The sequence below is a fragment of the Thunnus albacares genome, chromosome 7, assembly GCF_914725855.1.
Source record: "Thunnus albacares chromosome 7, fThuAlb1.1, whole genome shotgun sequence".
In the NCBI taxonomy this organism is placed as follows: domain Eukaryota; kingdom Metazoa; phylum Chordata; class Actinopteri; order Scombriformes; family Scombridae; genus Thunnus; species Thunnus albacares.
Window position 1 is genome coordinate 4,155,999 of NC_058112.1, and position 13,837 is coordinate 4,169,835.

The 13,837-nt window shown below is 40.2% G+C and overlaps 1 protein-coding gene and 5 non-coding genes across 7 annotated transcripts in view; 5 read left to right on the forward strand and 1 right to left on the reverse strand.

The window, feature by feature from the left end:
• Positions 1-498: 498 nt before the first annotated feature.
• setd6 (SET domain containing 6, protein lysine methyltransferase) overlaps positions 499-13,837 on the reverse strand; it is a 31,542-nt gene continuing 18,203 nt past the window's right edge. The window contains exons 1-9 of one of the 2 annotated variants that reach the window (XM_044356421.1): positions 4,089-4,272; positions 2,936-3,016; positions 2,696-2,840; positions 2,427-2,568; positions 1,990-2,184; positions 1,732-1,870; positions 1,425-1,605; positions 1,054-1,190; positions 499-944 (exon numbers count right to left, since the gene is read on the reverse strand). In XM_044356421.1, the coding sequence (XP_044212356.1) occupies positions 591-944; positions 1,054-1,190; positions 1,425-1,605; positions 1,732-1,870; positions 1,990-2,184; positions 2,427-2,568; positions 2,696-2,840; positions 2,936-3,016; positions 4,089-4,115 (1,401 nt within the window). In that variant the 5' untranslated portion in view covers positions 4,116-4,272 and the 3' untranslated portion in view covers positions 499-590. Of the gene's footprint in view, positions 945-1,053; positions 1,191-1,424; positions 1,606-1,731; positions 1,871-1,989; positions 2,185-2,426; positions 2,569-2,695; positions 2,841-2,935; positions 3,017-4,088; positions 4,273-13,837 lie in introns of those variants that run through there. The other variant, XM_044356422.1, reaches the window with a different exon arrangement.
• On the forward strand, positions 5,147-5,218 carry trnap-ugg. The gene has a single exon. It is a non-coding gene; the product is annotated as a tRNA-Pro (tRNA).
• On the forward strand, positions 7,109-7,180 carry trnap-agg. Its single transcript has one exon. It is a non-coding gene; the product is annotated as a tRNA-Pro (tRNA).
• trnap-agg lies at positions 8,390-8,461 on the forward strand. The gene has a single exon. It is a non-coding gene; the product is annotated as a tRNA-Pro (tRNA).
• Positions 11,113-11,184, forward strand: trnap-ugg. Its single transcript has one exon. It is a non-coding gene; the product is annotated as a tRNA-Pro (tRNA).
• On the forward strand, positions 13,075-13,146 carry trnap-agg. Its single transcript has one exon. It is a non-coding gene; the product is annotated as a tRNA-Pro (tRNA).

The window sequence follows — 13,837 nt, forward strand, 5'->3', positions numbered from 1 at the left end:
TATGTACATCCAGAAGACTGGAGGACGTGTCGGGATGACTACAATGTTGATACTCAAATGATGAATGGCTCATAACAGCTAGATTTGAAGGTATTTGAGGTTTGACGACCACAGGTACTGGTTAACTTTTGGCATTATTTAGAGAAAGGCATCAAGTTTTTCCCCTAAACTGCATTAGGATGCTTGTCAGAGCAAAGATAGGAGTCTGTTGCTCTCACTAAACATTGACTATCTTAGAACAGATTCAGTTAATCTGGAACTTTCAAGGGTTTTAAAACACCAGCAACAACATCTGTAGTGTCATGTGCTAGTCTGAGGGCAGATGTTGTGGTTTGTACCCTGCAGATGAAAGCTTTTCCAATTTAGCAGACTATTGAAAATGATGCATTGTCATAATTATCCCTTTTTAATGTAAGAATAATGGCAAAATATCCTGCATATCAACAACTAATGGTGTATATTAACAGGAGTGCTGTTAAAAATCAAAGACCTGTCTTAAGGAAAAAAAATATTTATTCATGTAAATGTATTGAGAGAGAAGTTGCAGTTTTCCTTGAGATAAAAAAAAATAGTCCCTGTCACAGGTGATCTCATGACTCCGTGAGCTGCATGAGTCTGTTGAGGATGCTCTTCTGTCCGTAGCGTACCTGCAGTGCATTCAGCTGCCTGCTGCTCAGTCCTGCACGTGCTGCCTTGTCCTCTATCAGAACCCGGTCGCTGTCCACACCCTCTCCCTCCATCCTCCTCTCCTGCCCGTCTCCATAGGAGCTCACAGTCAGACGGGCCGCTTCATGGATCAGTCGCTTCCATGGAGCCTTTAATCCGGGGAGTCCCTCGTTAGAGAAAGACAGGGAAATCTTCGCCTCTTCCTCATCCTCTTCTTCTTCCTCCCATCCTTCATTATCTTTGAACTCTGAGAACTCCTCATTTGACATGCACAGCACCTGAAGACACAGAGAGCCAGAGTTATGTTTTCCTCAAATATTCATCTCTAACAAGGTGGTCTTCGGTGTCTCCGCACACTCAACCGTACTGTTTCATGTACTCGCTCACCTTGAGCACAGTGTGTAGCTCTGTGTCTGTGAGGCAGCCCTGTTTGCCAAACACAAAAGCTGCTTTCTCCTCCATCATCTCACACAGCATCTCCCACTTCTCCTCCAGCAGCTGCCGGTCCACATCAGACTGAATACCTGGGAGGAGAAGAAGAAGGGTCAAGCACACAGGGAGACAGCTGGTCTCTACTGCTGAACTAGCATGAAAAAAAAATCTCCCAAAACCACAAAAACAATATAAAATCAGTTCATTTATTTAACTGATTTTATTTTCTTTAAGAGTTGAAAATGTTTACATTAATCTTAATCTGGGAGAACATTTCTCTCTTATGATGCTTCTGTAATATTTCATGTGTTGATGTGGACAATCACCTTGAGTGACGACTTTGTGGAGGGTGGTGATGGGGATGTCGGCAGTGTCGTTGCTGTTGCTTGGATACGGCTCCGCGAAGCCGTACATATGCAGCAGCTGCCAGTTGGCCATCTGCCCGTAGGTGTTAAATACCTCCTCGCCTTTACGAATGGGCCGCACGCACACCATCTTCAAACTGTCCTGAGAAACGTGGAGTGAAGAGAGAACGAGAGAATGTGAGGGAAAAACAGAAAGGAATATGAGGTTTAGATCGAGTAACGTCAAATTGAATTGAAAACAATATTAAAGGTGTTTGTGTCCCCTCACCGGTGTGAACTCCAGATTAGCATTGTGATTGGACACATGGTTGAGCATGTCGGCCATGGGAACCATCATCGGTGGGTTGGTGGCCCTCTCCTCTTCCTCGTCCTCTTCATCGTCCTCCTCTTCCTGTGGCTCTTGGAAACTTCAGAGAGAAGGAAGAAGAGGGAGGGGATGGTGGAAAAAAGTATAAAGAGATCACAGACATGAATTTAGAAAGATGATGATGATGTGTATGACTGTGTTTGTCTCACGCTCACTAACCTGTACGCCATGACGAAGGCCACCAGCTGCGTGTACAGCTCCAGCGTGTGTGTGTCGGGGTTCCAGAAGTCAGGATGCCTGCCGATGAAGGGCAGGACCACGTCTGTGTATTCTCTCCGGATGTTAGATAAGTCTGTGTCCACCGCCTCTGGAATACCTGTTCCTCTCAACAGTCTGTCTCGCTCCTCTTTAGACCTGAATTGATGAATTGTAAATTACTGTGACGGAAGCTAGAAATGTAAATAGTGATAATACAGCAACTGCAGATTCATTTTAGAAAATAACAAGAAGATTAAGATGGATTTGTGTCAGAGTGTTGAGGAGAAATGTTGCCCAGGAGAATGAGCAGTGGTAGACATGAATGGAATGGCAAAAGAGAGACCACAAAATACAGAAATTCACTGTTTTTTTCTTCTTTTTTCTTTTTTTTTTTTTACCAGAACATGGGGTGATCCAGTGTCCTGAAGTCCGTCCAGAGAGAGAGGTAGGGTCTCCAGTGGGACTGTGAGGATGTGTATTCGTACAGCAGAGCCAGCAGCAGAGGAACCCAGCCTGACGAGCTCTCCAGAGATGATTTCTCTGCGAAGGTAAAAGGGAGGAAGTGGAGGTTTAAACGGAGGAGGGCTGATGCAGGCAGCTTCAATCATATGTACAGAAATACAATCTCACTCTGCAAAGATCAATACAGCATTAACGTAACTATCACCTTGCTCCAGCAGGGCCGACACCTTGGTTGTTCCTTGGTAAAGAAGAGCTGATCTGGGAATGGTGAATAAAACCTCGCCTTCCTCTATGTTGTCCTTTGCCAGCATCCCATATTCTGCCACTGTTCCCTCTTTACTCACGTACACCTGCAGAGAGAGGGAGCCTTTGTTAAATTCTGAAAAATAAATATGTTTGGGGAAAAACACATAGACTGCTTGGCTGGTAAACTAACATAACATACCTTACTGCTGAGTACCAGACCCACTCTGTCGCACCACTGTAGAAAGTTCTGCAGGGCGCTGAGATCTGAGCTGTGATCTACCTGTTAGCAAGAGTGTCACATGGATAAAAACTTAAGGATCCCCTCCAGACATACAAGATGTATATAAAATACTCTACTTTGAAGAATATTTTGTGTCAGATATAATTTTTCCACAAAAAGTTAAATTATCTAGAATTATCTAAATCCTTAAAATGGCATCTGTTCCTTCTCCTGGAAAATAAAAAAAGACACATGCATCCTAATACCCAGTGATATGGGCGCTGGATCAAAAAAATACCTTGCAGTTAACAAAACCAGCTGACAGAACACACCAGGTGTAGATCGCCATCGATGAAGTTGTAGCAAACCTTACAATATTTTATATATACATGAATTTTAAAGATTTGTGTAAATACACAGAAATGTATAAATAGGCTACATATATGTACAAATATAGACAAAAGGTACAAATAGAAACAATACATAGACCCCCAATGGTTTGTACTCCAATAAAGGACTCCAATACTACCTATTAAAGCACCTCTGTATATTTATAAAAATATATCTATTATTTTGACATAGAGAAAATATGTAATACCATATGTAAAACAGAGCACTTAAAAAAACGACATAACATACAGAGAGGTAATATTATTGTTAGTGAGATGACTCACAGGATATATATTCACTAAAATGGTCTAATGTCAAAGTCCTCATTAAGGCCTTCTGTGCCCAGCGCACGAATCCACAACAGAGAGAGTTAGTATGTTCACATGAGATCATTTGTGTGAATAAGTTATATATCCTATGTGTCATATATCTATATTTCCTCTATGCAGGCTATGGTATGTCGTCTTTTTGAAGTGTTCTGTTTTCCATATGATGTTACATTTTTTCCCTATGTCAAAATTATTACTCCCACTCAACCTATATACTAAACACTACAAATAAAACGCAATTACACTCTCAAACTGATAACTGTAGCGAGCTAAACTATCCTCCTCCAACAGAGCTACAGAGAGAACAGCATGCACCGCTAGCAGCTAACAACTATACACACTTACTGTACAACACACACATAGCGAAATGCAATATCAGATTTGTTTTCCATTAAAACAGATTAAATTATAACCTTGGCTCGTTTCGCTTCTGTTGCCATTTTGTGAATGTAATAACAAACCCGGGACTTGACAACCGCTGTTACAGGTACATTAGCTGAAAGCTAACTCCAGCATGTGGACTGTGAACATCCGCGTATCTGGGATAAGTTTGACCTGAACGTTGCCTCGTAGGCAGCTGAATGACTATACCGCTGACAGCATAACCTTTCTTTAAAACTTGTGAACAGAACAAAATGGTTAATTTATGTCTACTTTTCTGCCCTTCGAAAAAAGAAGAAAAATTAATTCAAGTGATCATTACCAAAAATGTATCAAATACTGACATATATATAACAGCTGTTCTCTTCAAATCGATTTGCCTCGAAGGTCCTCTATCAGTCGTGCTTTATTTGTGTTTGAGTTGTATTTTAATACATTTGGAGACTGTCTCCATGTACGTCTTATATCATTTTGCACTTTTTGTCTCCAACGCACCTGCAGTTCAGTGTTATTCATGTATTTTGTTCCTTTGAAAACTCACAAATCAAAGATTGCCGGGCCTATTTTATAGAGAACATTCAGTAATACGACTTTTGTGACATTTATGATATTAAACCAATTAAATTTCACCAAATTGGTTTTCCTCAAGTTGCACAAATACCCTGTGTTGATGTTCTCAGTCACCATTAACAGTCTTCATGCATACCTAGTACTTGACACTTTATATAAGTAACTGAAATCAGCCCAAAACGTTAGTATTATTATCTTAATAAAAATCATTACCTTACTACAATGTAAAAAGTGTTCACACCATGTTTCTGTCTGTTTAGTTCATTTCAAATGAATCAATGTTCAGGCTTTATTTATGACCATAGTGTTACATTATTAGAGTTGCAGTGTTCAGATTGTTTTATCTTCGTTGTACTGCTTCATACTTCAGCTCATGTGACTGTTGATCTGTGTGCTGTTTTTCCCTCAACGACCACTGAGAGGTGTTGTTCAGTCAGACGAGCTGTCGGCTTACAGCATGCCACATCATCAGTCAGACAGATTGTACACAAGCATGAATGACAATTTCTGACTCCAGACAGGCTCGTTGGTCTAGGGGTATGATTCTCGCTTTGGGTGCGAGAGGTCCCGGGTTCAAATCCCGGACGAGCCCTAACTTTTAATCCCTAGGGTTAAAGGTCAAGGAAACCAGCACACAAATAACCCACACTGACAACCAATGCTTACAGTATGTGCAGCATACAGTATGTAACAGCTAGTGCCAAGATTCAGTCACAGCAACCAAATTCAAAATACTAAGCATGTCCTTCAAAAGGTTTTCATCAAAAATGAATCATAAATCAAAGTGTGCCCAGAATCTAAAAAAAATATGTAAACATATACAAAATTTAAAAATGTAAAGCTGTTTAAAATATTATATATCCATCTGTGATGAAACCTACAGTTCTTGATATAAAAAAGGAGAGATGTTCTGTCACATAGTAAAGGTGATACTAAAATCATATATGAACTTACAAGAACTTTCCTCAGGAGAGACTGGCAGTGCTGTTTGTCATTGTTGATCGAGCTTCTGTGTCATCACACCCATTAACAATAGCTAACAATACCAGGATATACCACAGTCACCATTTTCAAAAAATGCTGAGGGAAAACACTGACAACAGTCAGCTGGATAAACAAAAAGTTACAAACCCTTCAGGCCTTGATAGAAAAAAGGTCAAGTTTGAGGAGAGCCAGCAAAGTGGTTGTATATGCCCAAACAAGGGCAAGTGTGTGAGGCTGGGCACAGGTACCATGAGACATGCAGCAGGTGTTGCTGCACAGGCTATTTTTCCAAGGCTACAGGCGGTGACGTAATGCTCATGACACACATGAGTGAATAGTCTTGTGTGTGAATACTGTGACTCGCCAAACATGTATCAAATTGCTATTTAAGTATAGTTAAGCTATAAATTTTATTTATATAGTGCGAAATCACAACAGAAATTATCTCAGGGCACATTTCACAGAAAGCAGGTCCAGACTGTACTCTTTAATTTACAGAGACCCAGAAAAACTCTCTTTAACGGGAAGAAAACTCAAGCAGAACTGGGACCTGGGTGGGCGGCCATCTGCCTTGACCAGTTGGATTGTGAGAGAAAGAGAGAGACTTTCCTCTCTTCTCATTTCTCAGTTTGTACATCCTCCATTCCTTTCCTTGCCTCCTCTCCTCGCGTCTTAGTTCCTCCCACCTGAGAGGCAAGCGGAGGAGTCAAGGAAGAGACACAAGGAGACAGGAGTCGAGGCAGCAGGCATTTAACAAAATGAGACGTCCTTGCTTCAGAGACGTCATGTCTACCGCTGTATTTAATGATCTCTAACAGATGAGCATTACAGTGTCCATGGCAACTTATATATTTACTTTTAATTCATAATATGACAAGAATGTAGGAATAATAATAATAATAATAATAATAATAATAATAATAATAGCAGTGGCAGAAATCAGGCTATAATCCATAACTGATGTATTTGTCATACTGAAATCACAATCATGGAGATCTTTTAGAGAAATCATGTGGTATAATGTCATGTTGGCAGAGACTTCAGGCTGCAGGCAGCTGGTCTTTAGGTCAGAGAAAATGCAGGAAACTGCCTTGTTAATACTTCATTTTAATACAACAACATAAAAATAAATGGAATTTATTGAAGATCAACTTTTGTAAAGTTTTGATGACATCACAGAGCTGCAGATGTGTCGGACAGGTGATCATTCACTTCTGACTGAAACTGCTGATTGTATTTTGCAAAACTTTATGCATGTACATCTATACTGAAGAGTATTAAAGAAAGCTGAGAAGTCTAAATAACGTCAAAGATGAAGCACAGCTGTGAAAAGTTCAGAAAACAAGTGCTGAATAGAAAATCAAATGTTTAGCAGCAGAGGGTGCTGTTCAGCCAGATGAGCTGTGGGTCTCCAAGCTGCCACATCACCATTGAGTGAAACTGCAGGTCTGGATGGGACAGGGGAGGAGATTTACATTCTGTTGTCCAGTTGAAAGAAGGCTCGTTGGTCTAGGGGTATGATTCTCGCTTAGGGTGCGAGAGGTCCCGGGTTCAAATCCCGGACGAGCCCTGTGTTTTTTGTTTTGTTGGGATCACACAAGCAAATAAGTTGTGTTACAGTGAATACTTGAGTTGGCTGTCATCCCAAATCCAAGTGTAGGAAGGATGTTCAAAACATACTAGATAATGGTAGTCCCACTGTAGATACATACAGCGTAGGTTTTGATTACTAGTTCGTAGCGTCTCATTTCTTCAGTTGATGACACCCTCACAACACTACGCAGGTGTATTGTACATGATCCGGTGGTGTCGTGCTTTAATTATATTCCACACATGAACTATTTCACTTCATTTTGTGATAAAGAGCAACGGTGGGCTACACATGTACTTATATAACCAAATTTAGATCCAGGTAACTTCTGTTTTGCCTTGCCTCAGTGCTATGCAGTCACTGTCTTTACATTCCTTCATTCACTGCAGGGAAAATATTTTGGTCTCCCATGTACAGTCAATAAATACATTTTTAAAAAGCCAACCATAAGTGAGGGCTTAAAAGAGTACCATTAATCTAATCTACAAATGGAAGACATAAAATGAGACCTTAGCAATTACATTGAAAACACAACCCATATCTAAGACAACAAGTATCATGTCATTTAAATGTTTCACAGCTGTGGGCACAGAGGACCTTCTAAATCATTTTGTGGAGCATCTCTGCAGCCTAAACTTCTCACTCAGCACACTTTTTAGACTACTAAAAACACCAAAGGATGACCTTTAAAGTGAAAGTATAGTCTGAACTCTCTTCCTGGTTCTTTACTCCAAAACTGTTCCCATCATTGTCCGTAAGATTGTTACTGAAAGATTACTGAGTCGTTATTCAACTTCCTTAAAGTTGTTTTTTCACTATCAAAATCTCCACCAACTTCAGAAACCTGAAGAAGAAAACACAAGCAGCCAATCACAGTGGTAGCTCCACAGCTGCCATAGCCCCGGCTTGGAGTTACATCTTAGAGGAGGTGCATGTCAGCTATGGTGTATTTTCTGCAGAGGCAATTATTATTCATTTTTACAACATAGTGCACTGGTCCATGAGGGAGTACTTTCTAGGGTTCAGTGATGTTTGTCATAGACAGTGAGATGATTGTATAATTGTGGCCACCAGAGGGTGCTGTTGGACTACAGATGTGGAGCTACAAGTTGCCACATCACCAATTTGAAGAGTTCAATTACAGGTCTATACATCAGCAAACTACAGGTATTGACAGCCCCATATGTAGGCTCGTTGGTCTAGGGGTATGATTCTCGCTTAGGGTGCGAGAGGTCCCGGGTTCAAATCCCGGACGAGCCCTGCTTTTTTTGTTTTGTGTAATCCCTTGGGGTCACACCAGCAAATAAATTGTGTTACAGAGAACACTTTCCTTGGCTCTATTTGCCAAATTCCCCTGAAGTATAGGAGGGATTTCCAAAATATACTAGAGCACACTTGATTAATGATTAATTAATTAATTAATGATGATAATGTCACGCTGTCACATGACATTGAAAATTGCTCAGACAATACAAATATTTCATTACAGTAGTACAGAAATATAATTATCAGTGTAGCTTGTCCTGTCAGATGAATTTAAGGGACAAAACAAAACTCTGAATGACTTTGAGTCTCATGAGCTACAAAAGCACTGAAAGCTGATCACTGTCAGTTTTTAAATGGTGCTTTCTATATAGTCAGCTACATTACTGCATATCATGTTGAGCCAATCCATATGAATGCCGGATTTATGTGTGACACAAGTGGATAGTGGTAGTCTTGCTGCAGATACCTACAGCGTAGTTCAGCGTCTCATTTCTTCTGTTGATAGCACCCTCACAACAAGTTTGTACACTAGACAGGTGTATTGTACATGATCTGGTGGTATCATGCTTTAATGTTGTAAAAATGAATAATAATTGCCTCTATTAGTTCCGTGTATGAAATTTGATCCTATGGAGAAGGCTGCCCTCTCTCATCTGCATTGGAGTAAACTTTACTCCATCCACAACACTTGTGTTGTGTCTTGTATACTCTGAAGATTCCAGTCTTGTCAGCCTCCTGAACTGTAATGTCTAGTGTAGAAAGTAGTAGGTAAATTAATAACCAAGTCTTGACTGATTTGTAAATGTAACGTCAAACACACAGCATATGTCACACTGCAAGAATACATTTCTTTGCTGACTATCTCAAGAGAATCACTCTTGCAAAGACCATTTGGGGAAGTGTTTGTACATAAAGTACTGACTTTGCCACCTGCTGTGTTTTGTTTTCCTGATAAGACCATTTCATTTCTGATTTAAGCACTAGAGCTTTAAAAGCAAATATTGTCAGTGTTTTGAACTCAGAACCTTTCGTACCTTAACATCTTTCCACTGGCTCAGTATTGCACTGAGCCAGTGCACTTTTTAAACATCACAGCAGAGGATAACTTGGCTGATCTGTGATATAATTGCAATTTTTGGGAGCAAGGCCTAATGTGACAGTCCCTGCAGCCAGTCGAGTGTTGAGTGTTGTCAACATCCATTAAGTTTGATTTATATTGTGTGCTAAAGGGGCTGTATTATGAAAAACTCACTTTTTCAGTGCTTGTGTGTATGTATTTGGGTCTCTGATGAGCCTACTGACACACAAGCTGTGAAATAAGACCACCCAGTCAGTACGGTGCAGGCTGGCTTGCTCTGTACTCATGTGATTCAACAAGCCATTCAGATTTGATGCCCATTCTTATGTCACATGGGGCGAAGCTAGGCTAAGTTAAACTAGGGGCGAAAAATTTGCCCATATCATGGGGCTGGACCAGGGGACAGAGCCACTGCTTGCCAACAGACGGCTGCTGAGCCCAGGTGAACTCTGCAGGAGAGAGCTGGTCGAGGAGCAGAGCCGAAGAGTCCTGTGTTGCTGCTGTTGCAACTGCTTTCTTGTCTTCTGGAGGAATAAACACCCGATTCTGCTCTTATCCAGAGCAGTTTACAGGCAGGGGGAGTTTATTTTTAAACTTTTGGGATTAAGTGGATTTATCCTCAATCTTGCTTCTAAACATAGCCCGAGCTAACACCAGAGTCACACACCAGTTCAGCTGCTGTCATCAATAATAAACATCTTAAATACCAGTGAGTTTATATGATTTTAATGTAACATAGTATGTAGAAATCTATGTGTTTAAATCTTAACATCGCTGCTGTATTCATGCCTTTAGATGACCTTATTTTGAGTGTGGAGAGAGCAGCTACAATGTTAGCATAGCTCTGATCGATCCGAACTCCATTCAAAAAACAAGCATTTTAACAGTTGTTTGCTTGTTGTCATGCAGACAGACCTGACAAAGGATGAATTCAGGATTTTTACAAGTTGACATCACGATGCAGTTATTTCGGCATCATTTTCATCCATTTATTGCAATTCAATCACAGCAAAATCTGAGTTTATTTACGCTCAAACTGTCCATTCTGAACGGGACTGTTTAGACAGGATGAGAAGACTACAGTGGCACTTGATCCTTGTGATATTTTGACCAAAGCGGGTCAGATACATTTTATGAAGATCCCAGGGAACTGTGTTAACTTGTGGAAAAGGGGCATAATATGACCTCTTTAAGGGGTAATGCTGTAGCTATGGAGCTTGTGAACGTAACTGCAGAAGCTACGCTGTAGGTTACACCATAGCTGACATGTACCTCCTCTAAAATGTAACTACAAGCCAGCGCTATGGCAGCTGTAGAGCTACCACTGTGATTGGCTGCTTGTGTTTTCTTCTGCAAGTTTTTGAAGTTGGTGGAAATTTCGATAGTAAAAAAACAACTTTAAGAAAGTTGTAATGACGCAGTGACGCTCGTCATGCACAATGAGATTAATGTTTAATTTTGACCACCAGAGGGTGCTGTTAGACTACAGATGTGGAGAGAGAATTTGAAGAGTTCAATTACAGGTCTATACATCAGCAAACTACAGGTATTGACAGCCTCATATGTCGGCTCGTTGGTCTAGGGGTATGATTCTCGCTTTGGGTGCGAGAGGTCCCGGGTTCAAATCCCGGACGAGCCCTGCTTCTTTTGTTTTGTTGTAATCCCTTGGGGTCACACCAGCAAATAAATTGTGTTACAGTGAACACTTTTGTTGGCTCTCTTTGCCAAATTCCCCTGAAGTGTAGGAAAGATTTCCAAATCATACTAGAGCACACTTGATTAATGATGTCATGCCGTCACATGACATTGAAAATTGCTTAAACAGAGTCCAAATATTTCATTACGGTGATACAGCATTATAATGAGGCTATCAGTGTAACTTGTCCTATCAGATGAATTTAAGGGACAAAACAAAACTCTGAATGACTTTGAGTCTCATGAGCTACAAAAGCACTGAAAGCTGATCACTGTCATCACTACATTACTGCATTTCATGTTGAGCCAATCCGTATGAATGCCGGATTTATGTGTGACACAAGTGGATAGTGGTAGTCTCACTGTAGAAACCTACAGCACAGGTTTTGATTTCTAGTTCAGTGTCTCATTTCTTCTGTTGATAGCACCCTCACAACAAGTTTGTACACTAGACAGGTGTATTGTACATGATCTGGTGGTATCATGCTTTATTATATTCCCCACAGTAACTGTTTCACTTCACTTTGCCATAAAGAGAAATTTTTATAGATTTACAGGCAACCCTTCTTTTTAAATGTTATCTTGTCTCATTACTGAATAGGAGACTACTGTCATGTAGTCACTGTGTTTCTGTTCATTCACGGTGATACAGGGTGACCATCACCAGAAGGGAAACTATTTTGGTCTCCCATGCACAGTGACAAATAACAAGAGATACACAAGTCAGCAGCTCACAGCAGACAACATACCAAAGCCATAACACAACATTATTAACACTAACACACAAAATAACATGTATTATCTGATGGTATATGGGGCCTGATATCCAGGATGACCTTTGAACTTAAGTATAGTCTTAAATCTCTTCCTGGTTACAAGTCAGGAGTCAAACTAAATATAGAACCAGCCTTTTTAATTAACTTGTTAATCCTGTTACCATCAATGGCAGTAAGACTGTTACTGAAAGGAGAAGATTACTAAGTCGTTACAACTTCCTTAAGGTTGTTTTTTCACTATCAAAATCTCCACCAACTTCAGAAACTTGTAGACGAAAACACAAGCAGCCAATCACAGTGGTAGCTCCACAGCTGCCGTAGTCCTGACTTGTAGTTACATTTTAGAGCAGGTGCATGTCAGCTATGGTGTAACCTACAGTGAAGCTTCTGCAGTTACGTTCATAAGCTCCATAGCCACAGCATTACTCCTTAACACACAATATAAATCAAACTTAATGAATGTTGAGCCAGTTTGATTGGCTGCAGGGAGTGTCACATTAGGCCCTGCACCCAAGAAGTGCAATAATATCACGGATCAGCACAGTTATCCTCTGCCGTGATGTTTAAAAGATGCCAAAATGTGCAATTGGAATTGCAAGTGGAAAGATGTTAAGGTACGAAAGGTTCTGAGTTCAAAACACTGACAATATTTGCTTTTAAAGCTCTAGTGCTTAAATCAGAAATGAAATGGTCTTATCAGGAAAACAAAACACAGCAGGTGGCAAAGGCAGTACTTTGTGTACAAAGACTTCCCCAAATGGTCTTTGCAAGAGTGATTCTCTTGAGATAGTCAGCAAAGAAATGTGTTCTTGCAGTGTGACATATGCTGTGTGTTTGATGTTACATTTACAAATCAGTCAAGACTTGGTTATTCATTTACCTACTACTTTCTACACTAGACATTACAGTTCAGAAGGTGATGAATGTATAATTGTGGCCACCAGAGGGTGCTGTTGGACTACAGATGTGGAGCTACAAGTTGCCACATCACCAATTTGAAGAGTTCAATTACAGGTCTACACATCAGCAAAATACAGATGTTGACAACCATATATGTCGGCTCGTTGGTCTAGGGGTATGATTCTCGCTTAGGGTGCGAGAGGTCCCGGGTTCAAATCCCGGACGAGCCCTGCTTTTTTTTTGTAATCCCTTGGGGTCACACCAGCAAATAAATTGTGTTATAGAGAACACTTTCCTTGGCTCTCTTTGACAGATTCCCCAGAAGTATAGGAGGGATTTCCAAAAAAACTAAACTATTTTGGTCTCCCATGCACAGTGACAAATGACAAGAGATACCCAAGTCAGCTATGGAGCCAGAACAGTGACAGTTACATTTTGGCATTGAAAATAAAAATTTAATGTTGAAAACAAAACCTAAACTGAAAAAAGAAACATTGGCATTGAAACACTTGTATTGGAAAAAAGTTGTATTGGCATTGAAAAAAGTTAACTGAAAAGTAAAACATGGACATTAAAAAAAATTACAATCTTATTATCTTATTTTATTTCAGTATTTTTTGCATTATGATGTGTTTTTCAATGTCAGTCTTCAGATTTTTTCGTCATGTCTATCTTATTTCAATGACTGTTTTTTTTTTACACTGTCTGTATTTTTTCAGTGTCAATGGTGTACGGTTTCAATTTTATGTTCTTCAGTTTCAACTTTCTGTCACTGTTTTGTCGTAGAGAGGAGGGCCCTTGCTGGGCCTACATTACCCAGTATGCCTTGCAGTGCGATGAAGATTGGATATCTGAGGGCAATGGCATCGTGGCAGCGATTTTGAGCCAGACTGTTGTAAGTTTTGCTCTAGGACACTTAAT